The sequence below is a fragment of the Oryctolagus cuniculus genome, chromosome 7 (genome assembly GCF_964237555.1).
Source record: "Oryctolagus cuniculus chromosome 7, mOryCun1.1, whole genome shotgun sequence".
Classification (NCBI taxonomy): domain Eukaryota; kingdom Metazoa; phylum Chordata; class Mammalia; order Lagomorpha; family Leporidae; genus Oryctolagus; species Oryctolagus cuniculus.
Genome location: NC_091438.1, coordinates 119,881,215 through 119,890,602, shown reverse-complemented (window position 1 = coordinate 119,890,602; position 9,388 = coordinate 119,881,215). Strand labels below are relative to the sequence as shown.

At 62.8% G+C, this 9,388-nt stretch overlaps 1 protein-coding gene across 2 annotated transcripts in view; it reads right to left on the bottom strand.

Moving 5' to 3' along the window:
- Positions 1–1,374: 1,374 nt before the first annotated feature.
- Positions 1,375–9,388, bottom strand: part of SLC1A7 (solute carrier family 1 member 7) — a 41,927-nt gene continuing 33,913 nt past the window's right edge. Inside the window, exons 5-12 of one of the 2 annotated variants that reach the window (XR_011390702.1) lie at positions 7,629–7,851; positions 6,421–6,520; positions 5,578–5,811; positions 4,254–4,448; positions 3,505–3,639; positions 3,194–3,303; positions 2,943–3,074; positions 1,375–2,362 (exon numbers count right to left, since the gene is read on the bottom strand). Coding sequence is in view for 1 of the 2 variants with exons in the window: in XM_051856484.2 (XP_051712444.1) it covers positions 2,144–2,362; positions 2,943–3,045; positions 3,505–3,639; positions 4,254–4,448; positions 5,578–5,811; positions 6,421–6,520; positions 7,629–7,851 (1,209 nt within the window). In the remaining variant the exon portion in view is untranslated. The remainder of the gene's footprint in view (positions 2,363–2,942; positions 3,075–3,193; positions 3,304–3,504; positions 3,640–4,253; positions 4,449–5,577; positions 5,812–6,420; positions 6,521–7,628; positions 7,852–9,388) is intronic. The other variant, XM_051856484.2, reaches the window with a different exon arrangement.

Genomic DNA, 9,388 nt, shown 5'->3' with positions numbered 1-9,388 from the left:
ACGTGACTGAGGGAAGGGGCGAATGTTCCATCTGCCAGAAGCTGGGGGTGACCCATAGCTCGGACATCCGACCCATCACAAAGGAAGGGTGTGCTCATGGTGGCCCCGCAGCCTCCAGCCCTGCATGGGAGGGATATCCTGAGTCAAGGCCCTTCCTGGGGGTCGGCACTGTGGTGCAGCGGGTTAATGCTCTGGCCTGAAGCGCTGGCATCCCATGTGGGTGCTGGTTCTAGTCCCAGCTGCTCCTCTTCCGATCCAGCTCTCTGCTGTGGCCTGGGAAAGCAGTGGAGGATGGCCCAAGTCCTTGGGCCCCTGCACCTGTGTGGGAGACCCAGAGGAGGCTCCTGGCTCCTGGCTTCAGATTGGCACAGCTCCTGCCATTGCAGCTGATTGGGGAGTGAACCAGTGGATGGAGGGCCTCTCTCTCTCTCTCTCTCTGCCTCTCCTTTCTCTGTGTAACTCTGACTTTCAAATAAATAAATAAATCTTTTTTTTTTAAAGGCCCTTCCTGGGGGCCGGTGCTGTGGCGTAGCTGGTAAAGCCTCTGCCTGCAGCACTCACATCCAATATGGCCGCCAGGTCAAGTCCTGGCTGCTCTGCTTCCCATCCAGTTCCCTGCTAATGCACTTGGAGAAGCAGTGGAAGATGACCCAAGTGCTTGGGTCCCTGCACCCATATAGGAGACCCAGAAAAAGCTCCAGGCTCCTGGCTTCAGCCTGGCCCAGCCTGGCTGTTGCAGCCATCTGGGGAGTGAACCAATGAATGGAAAAAGATCTCTCTCTATATATATCTCCCTCTTTCTCTGTAATTCTGTCTTTCAAATAAGTAAAAAATAAACCTTTTTCTTAAAAAAAAAAAAAGGGCCCTTTTTGGACTCCTCAGATTATGACCCTGGGAGGAGGGGTGGGGGCCTAGAACAGGGGTCTCTGTCTTCCTCATGTCTTGGTGACAGATACCTGCAAGCCCTGCCCATCTGGAACAGGCTGTGTGGCCAGGGCCCTTCTGTGTATGTTCCAGTGGTCATTGGAGAGTGAGGGACTGGCAATGCTGGGGGGTTGGGGGAGGCTGTCCCCTCTCTAGAGCCAAGTGTTCACCAGAGGGGCCAAGCGGCGCGAGGAAGCATGCTCCTGCCATGGGCACGCATCTCAGGGCCCCAGGCTAGGGGCAGGGTGGTCGGGCCTCAGCCCCCAGCTCCTCTGCACCCGGGCTGCCCAGGCACGCCTCTCCTCCAGCTCCACGGACAAGCCTGCTCTATTCTGGCCACCTGCCCAGGCCTGTCTGAGTGCTAGTGCCCAGACAGGCCCATCCATATCCTGGCGGCCTGGGGGAGCCCAGGGAGTGTTGGTCAGCCAATGGTCTCTGAGCCCCTGAGACTTGGAAAACAAGTAGTACCTTTATTTAGTTGTCATTGGATTTGAAAACAGAAAGGAATAGAAAGGTCCGACTGCATTTCACATTGCAGGCTTCCGGGCAGCCTGACACCTGGGTCCCCCCCTCCCTGGCTGCTTGGCTAGGGTGCCCCAGGCTGAGCCCCTCACTGGGCCCCGGCTTGCCCACCTAGGCGGCTTCTGTCTCCACACCAGCTGTGCTCGGCCGAGCAGAGCAGGCTGAGGCACGTGGAAGGCAGGGGTCCCAGCCTGGGCTGGCTGGGCTGGGCCCACCCTGGGGAGAAACTGTTTGGCTGATACCACCTGTTGTGGGGTAGGGTGGGGGTCTGGGCCTGGACACAGCTGGGGCTGACACCAGGACGTGGAGGCGGCGGTGACTATGGGACTCTGGACTCGGAAAGGAGTGGCGGGGACTTGGAAGCCTTAGCGTCAAGATTGTGAGCAAACGCTTCTGACCCCCAGAGCCTCGCCTCTGTCATCCACAAAGTGGGGCACTAGCCCCCACTCCACGGCCTCGCAGGCTCACGCGGGGGACACTGTCCAAATCGGGGCCCTGCCCGTCCCCGGCTGGCTGGCGGGTGCCGTCCCCCTCTCTGAGGCTCCTTTTCCCATCTGACGGCGCTCAGTGCAGCCTCTCAAGAACGGGAAGGATGAGTACTGGCCCCTGTTGGCTGCTCTGGAACGTGGTTGAGTGGACAGCCTGCCCTTGACCCCTGACCCCAGAGGCCTCTGCTGGCCTCTGTAGCCCTGCAGGCTCAGACATTGGTCTCGAGCTCGCTGATCTCGATGGTGCAGTGGTCCAAGCTGGTGGTAGCCGGCTCCTCGTCCTGCTCCACCTGAACGGGCACGTGGTGGGGGCAGGTGGGGCCCAGGGTCAGCTCCGAGGCCTCGGCCACGCTCTTCACGCAGCCGTTCTGCTGCCTGGCCACCACCTCCTGGAGGCTCACTGGCTTGGTCTCGCAGGGCGGCAGTTTCTGGAGAGAGGAAGCAGGCCTCGGTAGCAGCAGGCAGGAGTGAGGTTAGACACCAGGGAGCACCAAGGGTCAGTGGAGCTGAACAAGGTCAGGGCCAAGGACCGGGGCATGCGTTTTCCTGCAGACATGCTGTGTGACCTTGGCATTCACAGGGTCTGGCCAAGTCTGGCTCCCGGGCTGTCCCGCCTCTTGCTGGCACAGTCTTAGTAGAGGAAGGGCTCGGGGTGGGGGGCCCTACCTGAGCCTCACCGTCCCCCCTGAAGCTGGGGCAGTGACAGGACCACACAGCCTGGACACACCCACAGACCTAGGAGTTGTGTGGCCAGCTGGCACCATTCCTGCTAGAGTGGAAGTCCCGGGGCCAGGGGATTTGGTTGGTCACGTGTTGTCCCCACGGTTCCACATTTGTCTAGCTCAGTGCCAGCTGTGGCAGGCGCTCAATAGACAGATATGGGAGGAGCTGGTCAGTGCCTGTGACAAACCAGGAGGCCGGGGCCCGGTGGCTCTGGCTGAAGGCTCCTGGTGAGTCAGAGCTCCCTGCCTGCCCTCTGAGGCTCGTGGGAGGGGGCGCTGCTCTCACCTCGGCGCCCGTGTCCCGAGCAAAATCCTTCCGGCAGATGTGGGCCATGATGCCTGCCGCCAGTGCGTCACCCAGCACATTGATCATGGTGCGGAAGCGGTCCCTGGGGAGCCAGGCAGGTGGTGAGGGCCGCTGGAGGAGGACAGCATCCCGCCCACAGCAGCGAGGCCAGGCGGCAGCGCGGGCCTGGCCAGCAGGGCAGAGCCTGCAGCAGGAGGTCCCCAGGCCTCTGCAAGCCCCCTGCCCCTGACCTTGGTGGTGTGGAAGCAGGTGGCACAGGGCCGGCTCCGCAGGCGTGTGGCTGGGTGTCTCCTGGGGCCCCACGCTCAGCCGGACCAGGCTGTCATGAAATTCTTCCTCGCTGTTGATGGAGGGGCCCTGCATCGTCACTTCTGGACCCTGGGCCCCACAGATTACACAGCCAGGCCCGTGCCTGCGCACAGGGCACTTACACTGGGCCAAACATGGCAGCCCCTGGCCCTCTACCCCGGGCAGGCCCTCAGCTGCCCACCCTGATGCCTGCTGTCTTGGCTGAGCAGTGGGGTTGGGGGGAGGCACTCACAGAGCCCAGTCGACAGCGATGATGAGGTTGATGTCGTCCGTGGGCAGTCCCACGGAGGTCAGCACGATGACCATGGTGACGAGCCCGGCTTGGGGGATGCCGGCTGCCCCAATGCTGGCCGCAGTGGCTGTGATGCTGCAGGCAGACGGGAGGGGAGAGGAAGAGCAGGAGCAAGAAGGGGCTGGTGACATCAGAGCCCTGGTGCCAAGCAGGGGGCCAGGTTGCCAGGGTCTCTGGGGCAGGCAGAGGGCCAGGGCCGTCAGGGCTGCACAGCAGGGTGTTCTCGGGGGCATATCCTGTGGCCCTGTGCCTCCAGCCCTGGCCTCAGGGAACCTCCTGGCAGTCTGTGGAGCCTCGTGTCTGGAGCTGCACCTCCAGGGTCCCAGGAAGCTGTATGCTGAGCACCCACAGGCACAGCTCTGCCCTGGCCGCCCCTGAGGCCTGGGGTCCCGGCCCTTGTGCTTGCGTTGGTCCCTGGGGACTTCCTCAGCCTCTGCCCACCGCAGCACCCCTCCCTCGGGTGCAGCCGTGGGCAGAGGCCCTCCACTGCCCTCAGCCCCGCCCTCCGCTCGCCCTGGGCCCGCCCACGCCGCCCTCCCTGCCCGGCCTGTCCAGCTGGGGCTCTCCCGCTGCTGCCCTGAGTCCCAGAGGGAGATGACTTGCTGTGCAGCCTGGAGGGAGCCCCCGGCCCTGTCTGGCCCCCGAGACGACCCCCCCCTACCCCGCTGCTGCGGCGTGTCAGGGTGCACCTGATAGTGATGATCTGTCCGAAGTCCAGCTCGTAGTTGTTGACCTGGGCGATGAAGATGGCAGCCACGGCCTCGTAGAGCGCGGTGCCGTCCATGTTGATGGTGGCGCCCACGGGCAGCACGAAGCGGGCGATGCGCCGATCAATGTGGTTGTTCTCCAGCAGGCACTTGAAGGTGATGGGCAGTGTGGCTGAGCTAAGGACACAGGGGCCGGCGTCTGTCCACCACCCTTCTCCGGCGGGTGCTGCCTGCCTGCCTGCTGGGCAGCGGGTCACAGCAGGGGAGAACAGGAGCCCTGAGGGGGCGGGCCCGTGCCTGCTCAGGAGGGCGGGGGAGGGAGGCGTGGCCGCCAGCAGAGCACCTGCTGTGTGCAGGCCCCATGCTGCCTTCGCACTTGGTTCTTCCTACGAGGTGTGTGTGTGTGAGTCTGTCCTACCCATGAGGAAACGGAGCCCAGGGGAAGGAGGCGCTGAGGCTGGCTGAGGGCACCTGAAGTGCTGCCCGGCGGGGCTCGGGCTCGGGCTCCTGCGTCCCCACCTCTGCGTGTCCCAGTCAGTACCCGCACTGCAGAGCTAGCAGAGGATTAGGCTTAGCAGAGTCCTGGGGGTGGGGCCTCTGCTGCCAACAGTGGGGTGGGCACTGCCAGGGGAAGGGGCATGCGGGGATGTTTTACACATTGAGGAGCCAAGGAGGCAGCTTTGATGCCAGAACTTGGCTTCCCGCAACTTCTCCTGTGGAGATCCTGGGCCCTGGCTGTGGGCAAAAGCCCCCTTTCTCAGCAGGCTGAGGCACTCCGCACAGGGCCCCCTCTGCCGTGCCCCTCGGCCAGCACGCGTGCTGTGCACAGCTCTGCCTCCCTGAGGGCCTCTGTGCCCAACTGGACTGGAGAGTCCCCCTGCCAGGGTGGGTTCCCCCAGTCTCCACAGTGGGCCCCAGCCTGTGCAGGGGGAGGGGACACAAGGAAGCTAAGTGCCTGGCCTGTGTCACCACCCGTGCCTGACCAGGATGCCTGTCCCCACTGTCGAGCCGCCCTGCAGAGGTGTCCCGGGGTGCCTGGCTGGCAAGTCCTAGTGACTGTCCTAGCAGGGCCGACTCCAACAGCAGCCCCCCGTGGTGAACGTTCATTGCCTTTGCTGGTGGGCCTGGTCAGCATTGCGACAGCTCGCTTTGCCCCTGGTGGGCGGGGCCAACCTCATTTGGACCCAGTGAGCTTTGGGGATTGTGGTCAGTCGGAGAGGCTGCCCCATGGTGGTTTCAGGGGTCACACTGGTACTTCCTGTGGCTCTACCATGGGGTGGGGCATGAGGGCTGGACAGAGGGCTACCTGGAGGAGGTGGCCAGTGCGATGAGCAGGGCCTGCAGGACCCCGCGGATGAAGACGATGGGGTTCTTCCTGGTGACGAGGAAGTAGAGCAGGGGCAGGATGAAGAGCCCGTGCACCACGAGCCCGCACACCACGGTCACGGCGTAGAAGCCCAGCTTCTTGCCCACGGCCTTGGGGTCGTCCATCTCCAGGATCTTGCCGGCGATGAGGAACACGATGCCGAAGGGGAAGTACCTGGAGCAGGGCGGCTGGGATCAGGTGCTGGGCAGGTGAGGGCCCCACCCGGGCCCCAGTGCTGCCTCGCTGCGGGGCCCCATCCCCTCTGAGCCCCCCAGGGCACCAGTGAGGAGGGATTGAGGCTGTGTAGCCGTGGGCCGGTACGCGGCACCAGTGATAGCCGTAGCCTCAGCCGCCCCCGCCCTGGACAGCCCCTTGCAGCTCTGCCTGCCCTGCCTGAGCCTCCGAGGAGTAGCCCTGCCTTAGGAGGTCCCTAGTTCAGCCCCAGCACTGCCGTAGCCTTTGCCAGTGACCTTGGGGAGGCCTCTGCCCTAGGAACTTGCAAGGCTGGACTAGAACATTCCCGAGGCCTGAACTCTGAACCAAGGCGTCCTGCGTCCCCACCTCCTGTCCCAGAGCCGAGCCGGTGAGGCTTCGTGTACTGGGGAGTGAAGCCAGGGCAGCGGCAGAGCCAGGCTGCACCCTGGGGCTACCTCCACACGGGCTGGGCCTGGGCCTGGGCCTGCGCAGGGCCAAGAGCCTTGGGCTGATCTGCCCAGGAGAGGAGGCTGGACCGAGGGCTCCCTCTACCCTGCAGGCCTGGGAGAGGCCCCTGGTGACGCTTACCACCCAGCCACCGCCACGATCTTCATGACGGACTCGTTGAGGCACTGGCAGAAGCTGACCAGGGGGGCTCCGCTGTCACCCATGCGGCCCAGCATGATGCCTGTGGGATGGGGACAAAGGAGCGCTCACGACTGCACCAGGTCTGGTGCAGGCACACAGGTGGAGAAGCAGGGACAGCCCCACCCACATGTGCAGGTCTCCAGGGGGTCTTGGCCCGGAGCGGGAGGCAGGCTGGGCCGGCGCAGCCAACTCTGTAGCCACAGTGCAGAGGGTGGACCCTTTGCCAAGGCCACAGGACAGGCAGCTCTGCACCCTCCGTGGAGGATGCAGCACACCAAGCAAGAAAAGAAAGGCCCCGGGTCTGCATCCAGCTTTAGTGGCAGCCAGGGTGGTGGCAGTGGGCAGAGGGCAGCGGCCAGACTGGAGAGAGGCAGGCCTGGCAGGACTCGCAGTGGGGCTGGGCAGAGGCGAGGGCACCAGGAGGATGGCGTGGCTTCTCACCCCAGAAACACCCCTGGGGAAGTGGGGGAGGCAGGAGGTCACACCCCCGGGCCCTCCAGGAAGGCTGCTGCTGGTTTTTCCAGCAGGGGCTGTGAGAACAGCCCCTGGCGTGACCGGGAAGCCCAGGGTCTCACGCACAGCCGGATTACTCCAGAAGGGTTAGGGGTCGTCCCCCAGAACGGAGAAGGCCTGTGTGTGTTGTTTGGGAACGGAGGCCTATCCATGGGTTTGCGGGGTCTGGAGCTTTACACTTGGGGACCTCCCTAAAGGCACAGGCTCAGAAGGGGCTCCCCAGCTTCACTGTCACTCACCTGTCACAGGCTGGGGGCTTGGGGCCCCAGGAGGGCTGTGGTGGGGGGCAACTGTAGGGCATCAGGGGGAGCAGGCTGGGGGCCCTCTCGGGGTGGGGGTGGTGGTGGTGGTGACAGAGATGGGGCTGATGATGCTTCAGTCCTTAGTCGGGATCCACCCCTCCCCCATCATCTCGAGACCTCAGCCGGTGATCGGGGACCAGGCTGCTGGGAGGCGCTGGGGCAGGAAAGGAGAGGCAGGGCTGATGCCCCAGAGCAAACCAGTGCCCAGGCCGGGCTCCAGGAGAGCGGGAGGGGGAGGGGAACCCGAGCCGCCGTGGGCCGGTGAGGCAGCACGGCCTGGAGGACGACGCGGAGGAGTGCCCGGGTCGGCTTGGCTGGGGCCGCAGCACCCACCCATGGTGGCCGAGAAGATGACGATGCCCAGCACGTTCATGCCGTCGCTGGTGCCTGGCTCTGACTTGTAAACCACCTCGGGCGGCGGGGTCAGGTCCAGGGCGAAGTTCTGCACGCGAGAGCCGTTCTCTTCCTGGACCCCGTAGACGAGGATCCGCCGAGCAGGGGTCTCCTCCGGTGCCACCTTGGGGGACTTGACTACTGGGGTCGTCTTGGTGCGGTACTGGTGGGCGACAGCCAACCAGGAAGGAGTCAGGGCCAGGTGTCGTCAGGAACAGCACAACAAGGGTCGGTGCTGTGGCACAGCAGGTTAAACCGCTGACTGCAGCGCTGGCATCCCATATGGGCGCTGGTTCAAGTCCCCGCTGCTCCACTTCTGACCCAGCTCCCTGCTAATGTGCCTGGGAAAGCAGTGGAGGATGGCCCAAGGGCTTGGGTCCCTACACCCCTACATGGGAGGACCCAGATGGAGTTCTGAGCTCCTGGCTTCAGCCTGGCCCAGCCCCAGCTGATGGGGAGTGACCCAGTGGATGGAAAATCTCTTCTCTCTTTCTCTGTAACTCAGTCTTTCAAATAAAATAAATAAATCTTAAAAAAAAAAAAGTCACAACAACAATGATACCATTTTGAAAGGGCGTTGTGTCCACCTGTGTCCATCCCACCCTGTCAGGTAGTCCAGGAGATTACCATCGAGATTTTACCCAAGAGGGAACTGAGATACCTCATCCCACACACTACTCAGCCAGGCCTCCTGCCAGCCCTCACTCTCCTCCCCACCTGAGCCTCTGCACTCCATCCGGGTCCCTTGGAACCAGCCGTTCATCTCCGTATCCTCCATCAACCTTCCATGACCCACCCACCTGCCAGCCAGCCCTGCTTCCCACCTGATGGTAACACACCTTCTTTTATTTCTTTATTTCTTTATTTTTATTTGTAAGAGAGAGAACATTGCCATCCTTCAATTCACTACCCCAAGTACCCACAATGCCTCTGGAGCAGGGGTGGGAGGCGAAGCCAGGAGCTAGGAACCACTCTAAGTCTCCCATGTGGTGGCAGGAACCCCATCACTTGAGCCATCACCTGCGCCCCCCAACCCCTTGGTCTGCAGGAGCAGGGTGCTGGAATGGAAGCAGAGCCCGGAGTTAAACCTAAGTGCTCCGTCGCAGACATGGGCATCTCAACTTCTAGGCTGATGGCGCAGCCTGAGAGGTTCTTGTTTCAAAGCCCAGACTGCCCCCCCTTCCTGAGGGGAGGGAGGTCAGCTGGGAGGAGCTGGGCTGCCTGCCTCTATCTTCCTCTCTGCCCAGAGCACGCCTGGGTCTCTCCCTCTCTCCTAACCCAGAGCCTCCCAGCCTCCCAGCCTCCCAGCCTCAGGAAGGTAAGCCTTGAGGGGGAGCCAATCAGGAAACAGATGAGACTCAAGAGTCTGGGCTTAGGGGTGGGTGTTTGGCATAGTGGCTAAGACGGGTCCCATATCAGGGTGCCTGGGTCTGAGGCCCAGCTCTGCTTCTGATCCAGCTTCTTGCTAATGTGTGTCCTGGAAGGCAGCGGTGATGCCCCAAGTACCTGGGTCCCTGCCACCCATGTGGGAGACCTGGACTGAGTTTCTGACTCTCAGCTTTGTTCTGTCCCAGTCCTGGATATTGGGGGTGTTTGGGGAGGAAAACAGCAGATGGAAGATTAATCTCTGTCTCTCTCCAGCTTTCAAATAAAATGAAAATAGGGGCTGGCACTGTGGCACAGCTGGTTAAAGGCCCGGT